Source organism: Capra hircus, chromosome 22 (assembly GCF_001704415.2).
Source record: "Capra hircus breed San Clemente chromosome 22, ASM170441v1, whole genome shotgun sequence".
NCBI lineage: Eukaryota > Metazoa > Chordata > Mammalia > Artiodactyla > Bovidae > Capra > Capra hircus.
Window position 1 is genome coordinate 11,091,636 of NC_030829.1, and position 21,234 is coordinate 11,112,869.

The 21,234-nt window shown below is 42.5% G+C and overlaps 1 protein-coding gene across 1 annotated transcript in view; it reads left to right on the top strand.

The window, feature by feature from the left end:
- Positions 1-21,234, top strand: part of ITGA9 (integrin subunit alpha 9) — a 366,775-nt gene that overhangs the window by 310,879 nt on the left and 34,662 nt on the right. The window contains exons 24-25 of the mRNA XM_018067208.1: positions 16,241-16,366; positions 19,197-19,316. Of these exons, the coding sequence (XP_017922697.1) occupies positions 16,241-16,366; positions 19,197-19,316 (246 nt within the window). The remainder of the gene's footprint in view (positions 1-16,240; positions 16,367-19,196; positions 19,317-21,234) is intronic.

A 21,234-nucleotide genomic window follows, 5' to 3' on the forward strand; every position in this document is an offset into this window, starting at 1 on the left:
CGACTCTGTGCGACCCCAGAGACGGCAGCCCACCAGGCTCCCTCGTCCCTGGGATTCTCTAGGCAAGAACACTGGAGTGGGTTGCCATTTCCTTCTCCAATGCATGAAAGTGAAAAGTGAAAGTGAAGTCACTCAGTCATGTCCGACTGTTCGCGACCCCATGGACTGCAGCCTACTAGGCTCCCCCATCCATGGGATTTTCCAGGCAAGAGTACTGGAGTGGGGTGCCATTGATTCAGGACAGCCTCTAGGAAACCAGGCTTAAAAGTAAAAATAAGTGTAAAGACAATTAGCAGAGGCATTAGAGGCTACACACTTCATGAGAAACAAGCTCCACAGAATTAGTCCAGGCAAGCCGCTAAACAAAGAAGCAAAACCAAAAAAGTAGCTGCTACCACCCCAAAAAAGAGTTGCTGAAATACTATGTGTTAAAATGTTCAGATTTTTTTTTAAAAATTCCAAAACATGCAAAGAAATAGGTCCAGAGAAAGCATTGCGCAGAATGGGGAAAGGAATCAGTAGAAGCTATCTCTGAGGAGCCCAGATGCTCGACTTAGCAGTCAAGGACTTGAAAGCAGTTCTTATAAATATGTCTAAGGAACTAAAAGAAACCATGTTTAAAGAATTAAAGGAAAGTATGATAACAATGATTCCTCAAATAGAGAATATTAATGAAGAGATGGAAATTATAAAAAAAAAAAAAGAACCAAGTAGAAATTCTGGAAAGTGAAATGAAAAATTACTTGGGGAACTCAGTAGCAGAGCTGAGACAACAGAGAGTCAGCAAACTTAAAGATAGATCGGTAGAAACTATTCAGTCTGAAGAACTAACAGAAAAGAGAATACAGTCATCCCTCAGTATATGTAGGGTATTGATTCCAGGACTCCCCCATGGATACCAAATTCCATGGATGTCCAAGTCCCCTGTATAAAAAGGCATAGTATTTGCATAGAGTCTACACAATCCTGTTGTTGTTGTTTAGTCACTAAGACCTGTCTGAGACTAGCCCACCAGGCTCCTCTATCCATGGGATTTCCCAGGCAAGAATGCTGGAGTGGGTTGCCATTTCTTCTCCAGGGGATCTTCCTGACTCACGGATCAAATCCACATCTCCAGCACTGGCAGGTGGACTCTTTACCACTGAGCCACCAGGGAAGCCCACACACACATCCTACCACATTCTTTAAATAATCTCTAGGTTACTTATAATAACTGATACAATGTAAACAGAATTGTAAACAGTTGCGATTACAATGTAAATACTATATAAATAGTCGTTGGCATGTGACAAATCCAGGTTTTACTTTTTGGAACTTTCTGGAATTTTTTTCACAAATGTTTTAAACCTGTGGATAAGGAAGGCCAACTGTAAAGAAAAACAAGTAAAGCCTCAAAGACCTGTGGGACACCGTAAAGCTTACTGAAATACACATAATTAAAGTTCCAGAGGAGAGGATAGAGAGGAGGGGGTAGAAAAAATATCTGATGAAATAATCGTCCCAAACAATAGAAGTATTATATATAGACTCCTTCATAATAAATAATATGAAGAAAATTGTTTATCCATTTGGGAAGAAATTTTAGAAAACCTGTAACTGACTGAAATAAAATGGATTAAAAAGTTGTATGTAAAAAAATAGCAGTCAAAAGTACTGAATATTTTTATAATCTTTGTATAGGAAAGCTCTTCTTCCTAAGCAAGTTATAAATTCTAGAGCCCATAAGAGAAGATCAGCAAGTTTAAATCTATGAAAATATCAATGTCTTTTGTGATCAAAATGCATCATAAACAAAAAGATATTTGGGAGAATATGCTGACAACATAGTTCACATACAAATAATATGTAAGGACTTACACATATGAAAATGAAAGGCCCAAAATTATAAAAATGGGTGGAGCAATATGAACAGGAAATTCATAAAAGAAGAAACTTTAATGACAAACATATAAAAAGACATTTAAATGGCAAATAAATATTAACCTCACCAGTAATCAGAGCAATGTAAACTCAAATGAAAATGAAGTGCCCCCCCCATTAAACTAGTAAAAATCTAAAAGATTGTTAATATCCACTGTTGGTTAAGACGAGGGAAAATGGGCACTCTTAAGTACTGTTGGTGTGGAGGACAATTTGACAGTAACTATCAGAATTAAAAGTACAAATACCAGCAATCCCACTTTTCAGACGGTGCTTCAAAGTTCTCACATAATATATTCAGTAGAAGTTTCTAATGTTTTGATAGTAGATGTGAGTCGTCATCATTCTCAGTTTAAATGTAGACTTTTCCTATGTTAGTAAAGTAGGCTATAACTTTTTGTTGTTGTTCCGTCACTAACTCGTGTCCAACTCTATGTGACCCCATGGACTGAAGCACTCCAATCTCCCGTCTCCCACGATCTCTCAAAGTTTGCTCAAATTCACGTCCGCTGAGTCAGTGATGTTATCTAACCACCTTATCCTCGGCTGCCCCTTTCTCCTTTTGCCTTCAGTCTTTCCCAGCATCAGGGTCTTTTCTGATAAGTCGACTCTTTGCATCAGGTGGCTAAAGTATTGGAGCTTCAACTTCAGCAACAGTCCTTCAAATAACTTAATAATGCTCCCTTAGTATTCTCAGAAGGAACAATTATTTTTAGGCTGAAAAAGTAGTAGTAATATTATTGTCATTAATAATGATAATGAACTTTTATTAAGAACTTACTATAGATGAGAAACTATACCAAATACTTTACCTGGACAAATTCTTTTAATCTTCATGATAATTTGGTGAGGAAACAGAGGCACAAATAAAAGGATAGCCTAAGGTCACAGAGTTAATAAATGATTAGTTTGATGTCTGCTCTTAACTACTAGACTGTACAGCTGCTGCAAGGCTCATAATTCCATTTTGTCTGCACATGTAGCTGTCCAGCAGCCATAGCATTACCTGGAAGTTAGAAGTGTAGAGAGACAGACTGTCATACACCACCCAGACTTTCTGAATTAGAATCTGTGTTTTATTAAACACAGTGATTCCTTTGCATGTTAATATTTGAGATGCCATGATCTAAAGCATGTTACTTAACTCTTTCCGAGCGTCCCTTTCCTCATCTATAAAATGGTGATGATAATCCTTGCCACAAAAGGGTGTTGTGGGGATTTTTAAATCCACACTTCCATTCATTCAGCAAATACTTTGCATGCACCCTGTGGCAAGCACTACTACTATGGGGAACAAAACAGACAAAAAATAATAATTTCCAGCCCTCACGTAGCTTACATTCTGGTAGAGGCAAGTAATAAATAAGTAAAATGTGTAATACCTGACATGATGGGAAATGCTTTGGAAAAGAATAAAGGAGGAAGGGGGGTGAGAGTGGGGAAATTTGTGGTTTTAAATATAGCGTTCAGGGCAGGTCTTGCTGAGACCTTCATGGTGGCGGCAAGAGGGGGAGTGGGGTGGTTGGGGGTGGTGGGAACCCAAGCTGTCGCAGGAGTTTGTGAGGTGATCTTTGCTCATAAGGTCTTGCCAGAGTCTGTGTTTGCTGATAATTCTCTTAGCTTGATTTTAGTGCTAGTTAGTTTCTCTCCTTAAAATACCAGCCCCCATGGCGCCCCTGCATGGTGGTGTCCAAACTGGACATCAAGAGTCTGTGTGTGTCCTTGTTAGCACTCACTATGGGAGAGATCTCTGCCCCAAAGTGAATCGCTTCTCTGGCCACAGCAGTTGACAGTAACACTGATTTTTGAAGCTGGCTGGTTGTTAACACACATTTTGCACTGACTTAGTTATGCTTGGAGGGTGTTTGGAACAAGAAATCTCCCTGCAGCAGGCTTGCTAGAGGCCAAGACGTAACTTGTACACAAGCCAGGCCTGGTACTTTAAAGCAACCCAGCAAATAACCCAAAGCAAAATTGAACAACTCACTTTTTTTCCTCAGTGTCTACTATTTTCTCCCTTGGTGAACACATGCCTTTTTTTTTTTTTTAATATTTTAATTGAAGCAGAGTTGATTTATAATATCATGTAAGTTTCAGGTGCTCAGCCAGGGATTCAATCGTGTATATATATTCTTTTTCAGATTCTTTTCCCTTATAGGTGATCACAGAATATTGAGTTATTACAGTAGGTCTTTGATGATTATCTGTTTTATACACAATAATGTGTTACAGGTGTGTGTATATGTTCATCCCACCCTTCTAATTTATCCCTCACATCACCCCCCCTTTCCCCTTCGGTGATAATAAGTTTGTCTCTGGAAACACATGCTGCTTTTCCCCCCTCCTTTACTCTCATTTTCTTCTGTAGAAATTCAAGGACTCACCTAAAACCAAATTAGTTAACTGTTAGTAATACAGCTTATTTTATGTGATAAGGAGATAAGAGAGGGAAGCGGGGGTGGAAAGAAGAAACCCTTTCCTGCAGAAGCAGATGGATTTCCAGCCCTAAAATGGGTTTTGGGGGAGGTCATATGATCCACCCCTCTGCCTTTGAACAGAGTACAATCGAGACCTCTCTCCAGAACCACAGAACTGTATTTCAGCGAGTTCTCCTGGTTGAGGCAGTCTGATATCCCTTGAATCCCATGTTTTATGACTATCTTCAGTTCATCATGCTCTAATTTCCCCATGTTTTCTAACCTAAAATGGAAAACAGTTGCCTAGTTCCCTCTGTGGAGAAGTTGAGCCGTTTCTTAGTCATTCTTCCCACTTCTCTTCCCGAAAAAGTTCACAGTTCCTTTAGTTCTCTTTTTCCCATTCGAAGCCATTCTCTTTATTCTCTTCATATCCCCAAATAAATAAAAATTCAAAACTGAGCCCCAAGTACTATATATCCTTATCCAGCCTCTTCTTATCACAAATGATTATTTCTTTGGTAGGGATGACCTGGTTTACCGTTTGAAAATGTATTTCTCTTCCTCATAATTTCCCTTATAGCTCCCCGAGACAACCCTAAGTTCTCTGTAAAAAGATCAACAAGCAGCTCTTAATGGCCAAAACCATGAGGTCCAAAACCCTGCATGACCTTCCACTCACCTCTCCAGGCTATATTCTACAATCTCCTCTGCCCCCAACCTCAACCCTGACCCTGTCTTCCAGCCGCTCTGGACCATGAAGGCTGCTGACCCACCCACCATGCACTTCTCTGGGCCCCATGACCTTGCTAATGCTTCTCCCTTCCCTCTGGCTGTGGGAAGCCCGCTCATTCCTCAAGACCCAGTTCACACATCCTCTGTTCCACCAAGCCCTCCTAGATGCCTTCCCAGAATGTCCTGCCTCGGGACCTTTGCACCTGCCTTTGCTGAGAACACTCTCTCCCTAAATCTTCGCATGGCTAGTTCCTTCTCATAGTATAGATCTGACCCCAAAGTTCACCTTTGGGGGAAGGTCTTCCCTGGCTACTTTAGCTAAAGTTGCAAACCTGTCAACTTTCTGTCCCATTTCCCTGTGTGTTAGTTTCTTCATAGCACTCACCACTATCTGAAATTGTAGTTTTTGTCTGTCTCTCTTCTTCCACAAGATTAAAAGCACTGTTAAAGGTCACAGCCATCTTGTTTTCTGTGCATCCCCAGCACTTGGTGCCCCGACCGCAGTGTGTGCTCAGATAAATGAGAGTGATGACTGCTCCCACTCTGTTAGTATCACCATCACATCTCTCAGTGTTAGGGCAGGGAGCGTCTCCTTAGACACTGTCACACCCTGCTGCGCATCTGACGAGCACCTCACACTCTCCAGGAACTCAGAAAATGTGCACTCAACTGGAATCTCTGGGTAGAGATGTTTTGACTGTTTCCCATCACCCACAACAGAAGTTGCTTTAATTTCAATGTGGAGGAAAGTTAAAATGTAAAACTTTGAAATAAGGGGCTGAATCACTTATCAAAAATGAAGGCTTCTAAGAGCAAACTTAAACTCCACAATTTGGGGGCTGGAGATATTATGAAAACATATTCTCTGCCTCTGTCTCTCTTGCTCTCTCTCTCCCCCTCTCTCTGTCTCTCACATACACACACACATACATACACACACATACACATAAGTCCTCTGATTTCAACGATGGCCTCAAACCACTTTCTTTTTCCTTCTTTCTGCACATGTCTGAACGTGAACTGAATAATAAGGTCCTGAAATGAGTCGGGATTAGGTTGGCTTTTAATCTTTTTTCTCAACAGAAACCAAAAGAGAGGGGATGGCTGATGGAATTCTGGAGTGAGAATTACGTTCCTGGGCTCTTGGGTCAATTTTAGTCTTGGCTACAGGGAGAAAGCATGTGTGTTTCTGGGCACAGCTTACACTCAACCCACAATCTCTGAAAGGTAGGGGAAGTGTGGCAGCCTGGTGCGCATGCGCAGTGTGGTGCCAAGGCTGCCCTGTAGCCCTTGTGGATAGAGGCAGTGAGTCAGGGCAGCTGGGCTGGCTTCCGGCTGACTGAGGACCCTGCAGTTATCAGAGGTCTCAGAGTTTGGGCGCAGGGCTTCTGAGACGTCTAGAAGCAGTAGCACTTCATGGTAGCACGTGCGTGATGATGCTGAGGAGCCTGTGCTCTCTGGTCTTCAAAACAAATCAGCCTTAAAAGTTGGTGGCTATGCAGTTTACTTTCCTCCTTCCTTTTTTCATTCCTCAAAAGCAACATAGCCCTGTCACTGCAGGCGTGGCGGGTTGTTAGCAAAGTTGCTAACAGGAAATCTCACTGAGGATAAACAGAGCACATCAGTCATTGCCCAGAAACACATGGTTCTCATTGAACCTGCCGAGGACTAATTGAGTGTGCATTGGAGGCTCGGAAACAGGAAAACTCTTTTCTCATAGACCCACCAGGTATATTCTGACCACAGGGAACTTCCTCAACATCGTTAGACACTGAGAAGTCATTATCTCCTCAGCTGTCAGGGTGCCAACTCCATTTATGTCTCCTAAACATATGCCCAAATGCATGTTTCAGGCCTCTCATGAAGTCATGAAGCTTTAGATTCAATGAATGACATCTAGGTTTCTCTTTTCATGGCTTTTATGTGTACTCCTTCAGAAATGCAGCGTAAGAGGTTAGACAGGTGTTTATACCTGAAATACGGCATCCAGAAAATGATTATTATTTACCTTTTGGTAAAAGAGCAATAACAAAGTTCTCTGTCTAATAAATGGAGAGATAACTCAGTGAATCCATAGGTGTCCTGCTTTATCCTTTAACATAAGATAGGTATGAGCTTCGTTCTTTACCATAAAATCAGTCCAAGAACTACAACCGGAGTTTAAATAAGCCAGTACAATTCCAGGGACTATGTTATGTCCCACATGGAGGCTACTGACTCATTTATTATCCAAATCAACAGACCATTCTGCTTCCAAAATGTTTCATTATCTGTGGAAGGAAAATATTTTTGGCATGCACATCAAGTGGTCAGATAGCATACTTAAGTTTTTTGCTAAAGAGAATCTGACCACATCTGGAAATTCTTTGGTGTCACTGATTCTCTGAAACTACATGCCATCTGCATCACTTTAACTCCAGTAAAAGGCCATCTCGAAGCTTTGAAATGGGCCTCATGGGGGGTGAAGGGGGACTTGTCTTTCTCTGATTAAATGTAAATGAATCCTGTTTCACAGGGCAGCCTTAGTGGTGGCCTGCACTCTTGACTTTTCAGCATGTTGGCCTGTGACACCAGGGGAAATTGGTGCAGGGGATGGTGAAAAATACCATTGTTTTAGCCAAACCCTGGAGCTGGTGGGGAAAAAATTCATTGCCTTTTATCATAAGAAGTGATATCTTTTATGAAATAATGGCAGATTCATACAGAGGTCAGAATTATACAACAGAACGTGCTCTTTCTTTCCTCTGGAATGTTGGTTTTGAGGCTTTTCCTCTTTATTTGCTGTTTTAGTTTTGGTCTCAGTAACACGCTGACCTTTCAGATCAAATACCACTTTTCACAGTGGCCTTAAGGGACAGGGAGGGGGTTGGGGAGCCAAGTCTTTTATTTAGAAGATAATTTTCAACTAGAAAGAAAGGAGACATCTGGAGTTGAAGTTACGATCTTTCCAGGCTTTTTAGAGTCTCTGCCTTTCCCTTTCTAGAAATTATTAATTAAAGGCATTAGGTCATTGTTACATTTCTTGCTCCTTCTGTTTCAACTCTTCAGGTCTGTCAACGGGCTATTATTTATGGGCGGCTGTTCTGTGTTCTCATTTACCCATTTTATTTTGAAACCAGAACATAGCTCTTCACTTGAGTGGGGCTAGCAGGGCCTGTCCAAAGCTAGAACCTCATGTTAACTTACCTTGTACTGTTGTGATCATCAAGGTGCTTTTCCTTTTCATCTATTTGTAGGAACACATTGGAGTCTCTAGCTACCCACAGAGGTAAATATCAGAAAAACATACCTTGCCAAACTGGTAAGCAAGGGGACCCTTTCACAAAGCAAAAGAATGCATAACTCTTGAGAAAAGTCTACCAAAGGATGCCTTTGACAACTCCTGCCTTAAAATGATGTACACACACACTCACAAATTGTGTTCACAATCTTTCAGATACATTAGTAACATAGAACTGGGCATAACCATTATAAGAAACTACACAAGATGGTTATCACTATTTTTCTGCTCTTGTTTTAAGAAGTCATTGCAGTTGGAGAAATCAGAGTGAATAAATGGGGATTTTGAACGTCTACCCCTGCTAAGTTATTCTGGGTATACATTATACAGAGTCTTGAAATGAAGGGTGATCCATAAAAGTATCTGTCTTAGGATTTATTATTAAATTGTTGTCATCTTGCACTATTCTTTGGTGAATATCAAGACACTTAATAGAAAATCATAGCAATGTGATTAACATAAGGGATAATATTAAGGGCACTTTCAGACTATAGAAAACTATCATAGTTTACATTTTGCTGAATGGAAGTGTAGCTTTTATTTATCTTTCTAGTAGTAAACATCTTAGATCAGCTAAATTAACCAGTTGGTATCATTTCTCAATCCTTTTATGAGGACTTTTTTTATTTCAAACATTGAAATTTATATTTATATTAAATATATATTACCAAATTAAATATATGTTACCAAAGCCACTGTGGCCAGTGTTCAGCCTCCTATGACAGAGAAGGGACTTGTTATCTTCTGATATCTTTGTTCCAAGAGTAGGCAGTAGGTAATTGAATTAGCAAAGTAGGCATTCAAAACATTCTCTTGGTTTCTAAGTTCAAGGGGCGTGTGAATTTAGAAGAGCAGGTGGTAAGTCAGGGGATGGGTCATGTTTACCCAGTTGCCATCAGCTGTGATCGGTGTCACATGATATGGAAAACTGGCCCTGGGATGTAGAGAGAACAGAAAGTCAGTGATTAACAGATAAATGTGAGTTAACGTGAAACACATGTTATTTTGAAAAATGAACCTATGGCCCCCTTTAATCCAAGTCATCTCCACAAACACAGTTTCTAGACCAGACTTCACCTAAGACCCACACTAGTGAAGGCACCAAACATGGCTCCTGGGAAGAACTGTTGCCACCGGGTTTATTCCCCTATTAATTTAACCTTACGTTTCTCTTTTATTTCCTGTGTACTATATCCGGGGTGGAGGGGAAGGCCTCAAGCTAGACACTTTGGTGACCCTTCCCATGCCTAGAACCCAGTCATTTGGAATATGGTTAAGGAATGAGGCTGATACCAGTTGAAAGAGGAAATCCATTCATTAGCCTGCTAAAAATATACCAATAATACCACATATCTGAGATAAAAAAATGGTCCCTTAATTTTGAGACTTGTTAATCCACCTTCCGGATCACTCTCCACCTCTATGACTTGCCTACAAGGTCTTCCTTTGTGTCCATGCCCACCTCTCCTGCCTCGTTTCTGATCACTACTCCCGAGCACCATTCATCCAATGCTTGACCATGTTGAACTCCCTGGCTGTCTAGACCCAAGCTTCCTGTTTGTACCTCCATGCCTTTGCACATGCGGTTCCCCTCTCCCCTGTCCCCTTTACTCTCTAGAAGTTTCTTTACCCTCTAAAATCTACCTTCAGGGCCACCTTTTCTGAGTCAGGAGTGCAGTTCATGACAGGGCCCAACATGCTGGTTGAAAAAGAAACACGTAGGCAAGATTGACAGTCACAATAGGAGCCCTCCTCTGAGGGCTAATGAAAGATAAACCATGATATAGTGAGACAGAGGGTGTGTAGTCTGGATGCAAGGAAGGTGAAGCTGGAGAGGGAGCGTCCTGGTGGGGACTTTGATCTACAGCCATACCACCCTGAAAGTGCCCAATCTTGCCTGGTGAGGACTTTGGAGATGGTGCTCCTTCCACAGTCAGAGCTGATAGGCACATGACAGTTTCCTTAACCTCTCTGGGCCTCAGTTTTCTCATCTGTAAATAAAACAGTGAAACTTACGAAGACCAGATGTCCCAGTTTGCCTGGTGCATCCCTGATACAGGTCTTGCTTGCTGTTCTGTCTGGTTGACTCCCCCACTTCATTCTCAGAAATATCCCCATTTAGACAATAAATCATATGGTCACCTACTGATAATAGCACCCTCTGTGAGTGGGTGTTACAAGGATTAAATCTATCCCATAGCTTTGCTTCCCCTTGTGGCTCAGAATCCACAAAGAGTCCACCTGCGATGCGGGAGACGTGGGTTCAATCCCTGGGTTGGGAAGATACCCTGGAGAAGGGAACGGCTGCCCACTCCAGTATTATGGCCTGGAGAATTCCATGGACTGTATGGTCCATGGCATTGCAGAGAGTCAGACACAGCTGAGCAACTTGCACTTTCATAACTGTAGACTAGCACCCAATGTTAGTATGATTCCCATTTATACCTGAACTCAGCATGGAGAAGGGGCCTTAAGCAGCTAAAATCAGTTTCCAAGCTGATATGCCTGGAGCAGGAAGACTTAGAAAACAGGTTGAAGGGCTTCCCTGTCCCTCCAGGCCCAGGGACAGGGACTCTGTTAAGGCCGTTGTATTCTGGGCACCTGGAAGAGACCTGTGTCCTCTCTCTCACTCTGAAGTCAGCCACCTACTGTTAGCACCTTGTACAGGCCACTCTTTTGAGACCACAACATGGACACGCCCTGTTTCTTCCAGCCCTTTTATCAGATCACCACACTTTAGGGAGTCTAGATGTCCCTTTCCACCTGGTAACAGAGAGTTAATTCCCTTTTTCAATATTTTACCCATGAGTCAGGCCCAATTCATACTTCAGATCCGGTATCTTGGATGAGATTTTGCCCAGCTACCTAGAGTACACTGAGGATACTTCATCCTTGGACAGGCCTGCACCCTCGGAGGCTTCTGACCACGAAGGTTCCCCTGAGTGAGGTTGACCGAAACTCTGCCACTAAATGATGTCCACGTTCTCTCGGGCTCCCCACAGTTTCCCAAATCACAACCAGTGTTTGGTTTCAACTTGCACAATGTTTTCTTTGGGGTCAGGACCAGGGGAGAGGTGGAGGCCAAATGGCAACAGCAAACCCTCAATAGTTGCCTTGGCCAAGTTCAGCCTTGACACTGTGTCCCATGTCCTCTTGTCCTTTTTTCTGTGTTGGTAAAGTTCTTTTATTCACATTCCAGTAGATATGGCCTCTTTCAGCTCCCTGAGGACATGAGTGGCCATGTCATGAGAAGTGTTTGGAGTCAGATAGTCTGGAAAATAGATGAGAAGTGGGTGGGCAGGGCTGAGCAGGGGGCAATGGCCACAGAGTCCTTGGTCAGCCACAGAAATGAAGCCTTTGGAAAATGAGTGCCATGGTGCTTGGATTGTCTGCAAGAAGGAAACCTTGCTTCCCCTTGATGACTTCACCACCAGTGACAGGGGTTAGAACCCAGTTGTGGGGGCTGGGTGCTGAGTAATTGCTTATCTATGTAGCAGGAGACTAGCTGATTCCATGTGCTAAGGAAAAGGCAGGAAAATCCTTAAGGGGCATAATTAACAACTGGGGACAACCTCAGTGACCATGTAGACCACCATCCTAATTTCACACATGAGGAAACTAAGGCCCTGGGGACCCGAACTGCCTCAGCTGTTAGGAGGTGAAACCCAGGACCATCTGTGCCAGAGGATTCCTTCACTGGGTGCTGCTTGCTGCCACCAACCAATCAGGTTACCTTGGACGAGTCACAGAACTCGGGACCTCTGGTTCCTTATCTGTCAGCCGAGGCCACGGGACAGCATGATCTTAGAGCTGCCTTCCAGAAACAACATTCCGGGATGTTCTGTTCCCCTTTCAGCCCAAGACAGCACGGAGTGGCCTGGTGCCCCAGCCAGCAGGCACTTTATCTCCCATGGAACAGAAGTGGGTCAGATGGAGGACTCTGAAATTTCTGGGCTTGTGGGTTCATGGTTCCTTCCCTTTGACCTGGGTAAGAACAGAAAGGGATAGCTTCCCTCCACCTCCATCTCCACCCCTAATCCCTCCGTGACCCCCACCCCAGCCCCACCCTCAGCCTCTAGACCTAAGAGGCAGGAAAGTTTGTAAGAAGGTCTCTGGAGCTGGATGACCTGTGGTATAGCCCAGCTCTGCTGCCTGCCCTCTGGGAGACATGGCCTCCTCTTGCCTGTCAACTTCCTCATCTGTAAAATGCTAACAGTAACTGCACTCACCTCACAGGGGTGTGCAGTAAGGGCTGCACAAGTGTTGAGTGCCGTTATGTCTGTCACACCTGTTCTATCCATGCCCATGGAACAGTCCCTCACCCTCATGACCCTAGCTAGGGCCTGAGTTGCTCATTTTAGCTGAGGGAGTGTCTACAAGCGGATTAGCTGGCCTGAACCAGACCTGTGCAGCACGGAGCAACCTTTATTCACCTTTGAGAGAGACCACCCTGAACCTTCCCCCAAACTGTCATTTTCCCCAGTTGAAGTGATTCCCGTGTAACCACAGTCAGAGCATGACTGGCTGAGATTTTCATTCATCAGAGACTCTACTTCTGCTTCCCTTCTCCAGATTCCCCTAGGGCAGATCAGATGTCACATCAGATAACGTCACATCCCCATCATCACCCTTTTTACAGGCCCTCCGAGACTCCAGTGAGACAAGGGAAAGTAGAGCTCTGAGCTGTGTCTCTGCCCCACTCGTTGGAGCCAAAGTTGGTCCTCCTTTCTCCCACTGTGGTTGCCTGCACCTTGCCCCGAGGTGCTGGTGTCCTGTGGGGATGACAGTGAATCTGGCTGAGTTGGGGCTCTGCTCCACCACTTCCCCTCCCTGCCTGGAAATCTGAATCACCCACTGTGGAGCCAGGAGGAACTCTGCCCCAACCCTGATTTTAATTAGGAACGGGTGCATCCTGCGAGACTCAGAGTTCCGTCACTCTCAATCCAGACGAAATGTGTTTTGAGGAGCCCAGCCTGGTCAGCTCAACAGAGGAACGTGAATGCCACAGGGCTACAGAAGGATGGTCCTTCCAGTAGCCTTTTAGCAAATGGTCACTGAAAGAAATAGAGACCCACATACTTCCGAGTGAAATATGACTGGAATTAACATGAGCACACATTCAAGTTCTCAAATGCTCAATGAACAAAATGTTTTCCATCTGTGAGGTACTGTGTATACCCAAAAAGAGAGCAACCCCCAAAGAACACAATCCCCCACTTTTCGAAAGAGGTGAATTTAGCAAAGCTTTTTGGCCAACTTAACAGGAATCAGAACTGTGATTGCCTTTGAGGTGGGGGATGGGAATTGACTGGAGAGTCAGGGAATCTTTCAGGAGTAATGGATGTTCTGTCCCTTCCCTGGGATGGTGGTTATATGTGTGACTTCATTTGTCAAAATTCATCAAACTGTACCCTTAAATTTTTAGGGAATGTAAATTTTACCTTAATTTTTAAAAAAAAAGTTATAAAAGTAAATACCTACTTATAATACTTAACCTAATCAGGTATTGCACACTGAAAATTATAAAAGAATACTAGATTAATTTATATTGTTCTTTTCATGCACACATTTCACAAAATGATTTCATGCAGATGTACATCTTCTGAGATCAATGGATTGCATTATTAAGGCCACTGTTTAAGTTGACAGTATTCCAAAAGATATCATCTTCAATTCATGTAACTTATTTGAAATGCAGAACATTTTGAATTCGTGTTTGATGCTGAAATGCTATTGCTAGACACAACGACTCATTTGCATAATGTTACAACAGTTGTTTTTCTCATTTGTCTTGGAAGTGATTGTTCACAATTCTCACAACGTAAGCAACTAATGTTTTGCTTTCTAAAAATGAACTTTAAAATATTTATCACAACTTTAAAAAGTTGCACCCCAGAATAATCACCACATCTGTGTTAAATCTCATTGCCTCCTTCCCATTAATTGCCTCTAGTAACCTCAAAAAGCATCCAGAATCAATACTGATTGAGACCATTTCAGGCTTGTATATCTTCCCAGATTTCAACTGAGAGAGTATCAAATTACAAAATACTTTTAAAGAGCCCTAAGTCCCTTTAGTTCCCTGGAAGTCCGTGGTTAGGACTTGGAGCTTTCACTGCCATGGCCCCAGGTTCAATTCTTGGTTGGGGAACTAATATCTCTGCAAGCTGCAGAACAGGGCCAAAAACAAACAAGCAAATTGCAATGTATTATAAAGAACGGTAAGTCCCAAAAGTATGAGCAACTTTTAAAGGCAACAGTATTCTCTGAGAGTTAATTTGAGGAAATAAACCTTCATCTTATTTATCTTCAGGCATGTATAGTAAAGGGCTTGCCTGGTGCCTCAACTAGTAAAGAATCCACCTACAATGCAGGAGACCTAGGTTTGATCCCTGGGTTGGGAAGATCCCCTGGAGAAGGGATCGGCTACCCACTCCAGTATTCTTGGGCTTCCTTGGTGGCTCAACTGGTAAAGAATCCACCTGCAATGCAGGAGACCTGGGTTTGATCCCTGGGTTGGGAAAATCCCCTGGAGAAGGGAAAGGCTACCGATGTATTATAAAGTACAGTAAGTCCCCAAAGTATAAGAAACTTTTAAAGGTAACACTATTTTCTAAGAGTTAATTTTAGGAAATAAACCTTCATCTTAGTTATCTTCAGGCATATACAGTAAATCCAGGCATACATGTTCAAAGATAAAATAGAGATTTATTTAGCACATTTGGAGATTTTATAGTTCTTTGTCTAAAGATTAGTACTGTTAGCTGAACTTAGAAGTTTCCATGTTAAAAATTTAAACCTTACCACAAATGAGAAGCTGAAGCATTCTTGAATCAATGTAAACACACTATATTTTACTCAAAGGTATTAAATTTAGGAGAGTGTAGTTTAAATAGATGATTTTGGCTAAAATCAATTGTAAGCATAATCCTAAATTATGAATTGCTATTAATTTTGTGACTTGACCTTAAGTTATATCAAGGTTTCAACTACAAACAACTTTATATGAAAATATATAAAGGAGGCTTTTTTTTCCCAATATTTCCCCAGTTGAGGCACCAAAAATAGTGTTGTTTTTAAAGAAACCAACATGGAAGACTGTACTGTTGTTTTGATTTTTTTTTTTTTTAACATCACTGTTGCTCAGCATTGTTTTTCCACTAGCCTCTCAAAAGCTGTCAGAAGCAAAATCAGGTAATTCAGCAAGAGCTCCTTGGGCATATAAGTTCCTGTATGACCCAATGCAATGGTTGCCCAATTTTTATTTTATTTTTTTGGTAGCAGAATCCTGATTTTAAATGGCATTATAGGTGGTTGATGCTCTAGTTGGAATAGAGATGGGGACCCATAGCAGTCCTGCTTGGTGCCCCCTTCTCCTCTCTAGGAAATCCACTAAGGGGTTTCACAGCACCCTATGGGTCCCATGGTGCACAGTTTGAAAACTTCTGGCCGTGGACCATGCCTGAAGGCTGGAGCTCAGAAGATCTAGGTCCAAAACCTGAGTTCTGGTCTGTGTGATTGTTGGCAAATGACTTAACCTGAGTCTCATTTTCCGTATCCAAACAAAGAATATGAATGCTCATCTCAGAGTTGCTGTAAGGCTGTTTTTAAAGTTCCTTAAGTCTTACTCTTTCCTAGTCACGTCTCACTTGTGTGTTGTGTGCCATTGCATCTCAATTATTTCATGACTCAGCATCCACTTTTCTTTATTATTTGGCCTTGTTGATGCTACTACGTCTGCCTTTCAGATTTTCTGCCATTATTGTCTCCTAGAGAATGGACCAGAGTAATAGTTGTCTTTGGGCTACACCGTGACCACCTCTGAAGGGATTCCACGCTCACGATCTTTTCTTGGGATGGACCACTCATCCAGATTTCTTTTCATTTTCAGGTGGGCCAAGAGAAGGGAAACTGTTCTTTCCAGAAAAACCCAACCCCCTGCATCATCCCTCAAGAACAAGAAAATATCTTCCATACAATATTTGCTTTTTTCACAAAGTCGGGAAGAAAAGTCTTGGTAAGAATTTGCTTACTCATTGGGTTCACGTGGGTGGTCCTCACTAGGAAGGCAAGTCTGAGATGAGAAGCCAGTTTTCTATTTGCCATTTATTATTTCTCAAATCTGGTTTGAATCAGTTGGCTTAGAAAGTCACAAGGACTATAGTCAACTCCTGCTTTTTCAGCCTGAGGTTTCTATCAAAGTGTTAAATTTACATTTCAGATTCCATTGGGTGGCAAAGGGAAAACCTTTGCAACCCACCAAGTACAAAGTTATACATTTCTCCCAGTAGTATGAGTCTAATCAAGAGTGATGGTTCTCGTCCAACCACTTTATATACCACTGTTGGTCAGTATATATTAAAACTAAACATATCTATGACCTAGCAGTTCCACTCCCAGGAATGTCCCAAAGGGAAGTGAGTACCTGTATCCCCCAAAGACATGGACAAGAATGTTCACAGTAATCTAGGAACGATCCAAATATCCCTCACCAGGAGAAAGTGTAAACAGTTGCAGTGTACCCCATACACTGGATTATTACGAGCAATAATAACTGCTACACCAACAACATGAATAAATCTTACAGATACAATATTGAGTGAAAGGAGCTAGAGATAAAAGGACACAGATGGTGTTTCACTTACATGAAGTTCAGAAATAGCAACTCTGTCAATGGCAGTGGAGGTCAGGACAGCAGTTAATTTTGGAGGAATATTGATAGGCAGGAGCATGAGGGAATCTGCTTAGGTGCAGGACATGTTCTTCATCTTGATCTGTTATGAATGCGTGTAAAAATATATCAAGATAGATCCTTAGGATTTATTCTGTTTACTATATGTAAGCTATACCTCAACTTTTTAAAAAGTGTAGGTGTTAAAGATGGAATCAGATGCTTTTCCAAAGCTTCCTTTCTCCCCATCTGTGGCTACATCTCTTCAGTTCCTTATTACAGCCATGGCACATCTCACTAACATTTCCCTCCTCTTTTATTCGGCGGTAGAAATAGTATGACTGGTTGCCATTTGGAAGTTTGGGATATTTTTACTCACATAATACTGATGATCAACTATTATTTAACAGCCCTCAGAACTGTTAGATGTATTGATATCTAGTGGTTTGACAAATGCAGCTCTGTATCTGGCTGAAATCTTTACCCCATGTGTGAAACATCATGAACGTATATTCACACATTTTGGATCCTATAACACAAAGGAATTCTTCCTTTGTAACTTAAATTTGGAATTTAGGTTTCTAGCTGTAATTCATATGTTTTCTTGGTTAAACGTGTTTTTCTTTACTCCTGTGGTTTCTTGAGTCTTGTGACTTTGTAGCCCTCCAATTTGCCCAATATAAACAATGGGTATAAAATTACATTTGTCACTTCCAGGCAAAAACCACATAATCTAGGAAATACACCTTGTGTTCAAAATTCATAAGAGGAATGTTCCCAAAATATTAAATGTGTCTCTTTAAAAACAAAACAAAGAAGTTGTAGAACATAGATGCAATGGAATATTAGCCATAAAAAGGAGCAAATTTGAGTCAGTTGTGAGAAGGAGGAACCTAGAGCCTGTTACACAGAGTGAAGTTAAGTCAGAAAGAGAAAAATAAATATCATATATTAATGCATATATTTCAAATCTTATGGTACTGATGAACCTATCTGCAGGGCAGAATTAGAGATGCAGACATAGAGAACAGACTTGTGGACACAGCAGGGGAAGGAGATGGTGGGACAGAGAGTCACATTGACGTATACACACACTGCTGCTGCTAAGTCGCTTCAGTCGTGTCCGACTCTGTGTGACCCCATAGATGGCAGCCCACCAGGCTCCCCCGTCCCTGGGATTCTCCAGGCAAGAGTTCTGGAGTGGGTTGCCATTTCCTTCTCCAGTGCATGAAAGTGAAAAGTGAAAGTGAAGTCGCTCAGTCATGTCTGACTCTTCGTGACCCCATGGACTGCAGCATACCAGGCTCCTCCATCCATGGGATTTTCCAGGCAAGAGTTCTGGAGTGGGTTGCCATTGCCTTCTCCGATACTACCGTGTGTAAAATAGCTAGCTAGTGGGAAGCTGCTGTATAGTGCAAGAAGCTCAGCTCTGTGTTCTCTGATGGCCTAAGGGGTGGGATGGGGAGGATGGGAGAGACACTCAAGAGTGAGGGTGTATGTGTATACACATAGCTGATACACATTGTTGTGCAGAAGCCATCATAACATCGTAAAGCATTATCCTCCAATTAAAAATAAATTAAAAAAATAAAAAACAAAATTCACTGCTTTCTCCTTGCAAAATCCAGTTTTGGGGTAAGGTACACCCGTGAGCTTCGACTTGAAGGCGTGTTCTGGTGCCCACTGGACAGGAAGTCCTTTGATTGCCCTCTGGTGACAAGAAGGAATGATTGCATCTTCCTATGGATTTCATCTGCCTAGAAAGGCCTCTAGAGAAGGCAATGGCTCCCCACTCCAGTACTCTTGCCTGGAAAATCCCATGGATGGAGGAGCCTGGCAGTCCATGGGGTCGCTAGGAGTTGGACATGACTGAGCGACTTCACTTTCACTTTTCACTTTCACACATTGGAGAAAGAAATGGCAACCCACTCCAGTGTTCTTGCCTGGAGAATCCCAGAGACGGGGGAGCCTGGCGGGCTGCCGTCTTTGAGGTCACACAGAGTCAGACACGACTGAAGCGACTTAGCAGCAGTAGCAGCAGCAGAAAGGCCTCAGTTCTATAAATGCTGTGTTCTATAAATACCTGTTCTGTATCTATAAATGCCGATTCTGTAAATGTTGTCCTCTTGTCTTTGTTCTTAATACAGTTTGACCATTCTCTGGTTATTCTTCTCAGGACTGTGAAAAAACAGGAATTTCTTGCCTAACAATGCACTGTAACCTTAGTGCACTTGCTAAAGAAGAAAGTCGTACTATAGACATTTATATGCTGCTGAACACAGAAATACTGAAGAAGGTAAGTCCTGAAGAACTGTACTCTCAGAGTTCATTTAAAAACATCTGAATTGGTTTCCTCAAAAAAAACTCTTATCTGCCCCTTTTAAAACTGTCCTGGCCAGCACCATGGGTAATTCTGCTTCAGAAGAATGCCAGGGAAACATACCAGATCCGTGTTATTCAAAGTGTGGTCTGAGGACCAGCAGTGTCAGCATCACCTGGGAGCTTCTTAGACCTGCAGAATCCTAGACTCCACTCAGGCCTTACCAAGTCAGCATCTCTTTTTAAGCAAGAACCCCAGATGTTTTGTTTGCGCAGTTGTTTCTTAGACTTTTTTTTAATATTTATTTTTTATTTATTTGGTTGTGCCAGGTCTTAGCTGTGGCATGTGAGAGCTAGTTCCCCAATCAGGGATCGAACCCAAGTCCCCTGCATTGGGAACTCGGAGTCTTAGCTTCTGGACCATCAGGAAAGTTGCTCTCAGACTTTACCTTGCACATTTTAGAGCAAAGGTTTTCTGTAAAGGGCCAGCAGTAAGTTTTTTAGGCCCTGTGGGCTATACAGTGTCTTGCCATTGCTCAGCTCCGCCATCGTGTTGTGAAAACAGCCATAGACCATACTCAAATGAATGGGCGTGACTGTGTTTCAATAAAATTTTATTTACAAAAACCAGCAAAGGGGTGGATTTGACCCATGAAACATAGATTGCCAACCCCTTGTTTAAATGACATCTTGTTTCACAGACTCCCCCTTTTGAATCTCAGATCACTTTGCTTTTATGAGTTTATAAAAGTGGTTAAAAAAATCATACAAATTCACTGTAATTTATTTTCACATAAGTGCTGCTTAGTATGAAAGGCTGCATCCAACAAATTAATTTTAAAACGATCATGTGGAGATAAAATAGGCATGTTAGCCACAGAGATTCTCTTTATTTTCCTTCGGAAAAACTGTATGTGTCAGTCCATATAAAACACTCAGTGTATAAGTGAATATCCTTAGAATAGTCATTCTAGCGTTATTTTTTTAATTAGGCATGGCAACAACATGTTGGCCTGATAAGTCACAGGCAAAGGGGATATGGGATGTTTTACCCACTTTCCGTCTCTGGCTGGTGGAGAGCTGTGAACAGTTCTGCTTTCCCTGGGTGCTTTGAAGGGAAACTGATTAGGGGCAAGTTGGACACACACGGCACTGCTTCCCTGTTGTAGCTCTCTCTCCTTTTAAACAGGATGGAGCTGGGAGAGGACCCAACATGAACCACCCCTGGTCACCCTTTGATTCCAGAATATTACATCACAGGAAGTGCCTTCCTGGCCTGGGTCCCCAGCTCAGGTTGAGGGATTATGATTCTGTACACTTACCCATCCTATTCCTCTTCATGACAAGTGGCCCTGGTGACAGTTTTATTGCCTGTGCCACACTTGCCACTGTTGACAGAGCCTTGATATGGCACTGATGGTGGGAAGCCACTCTCATTTCTTCTTCACCCTCAACCCAGATGGCTGCTGCTTGCACATCAGTCATTTGTACTGAATCACAAAGCCTCAAGCCTTTCTTGTCCCCAGCTCTGGCCTGGTGTCTGCGTCTCTCTCTTTGTGATCAGTGGCAACCCTTTACCATGGAGTATGTCCCGCTGACTGCTGTCCCCATGGGCCATCCAACCCAGTCTATACCCCAAGACAGCAGGAAACCATGGGGTGTCGTACGTGGTCGTTGGAGGACCATTTTCCTTGCAGATATTCTACAGAAACCAGCAGAAATCTCAAGTATGGAGTTAAGCTTCTGTCAGGCCCAAAGCCAGCCACACCTCCCTGGGGGCTCCAGGGGCTCCTCGCCTCCCTAAGGACATGGAGCAGCATCAGCCTTGGGGTTCAGCTGGGCTGCCGCTTCTGTTTATTTCCCTTTGATCTGAAGGTCTGACCCCAGACAAGGGA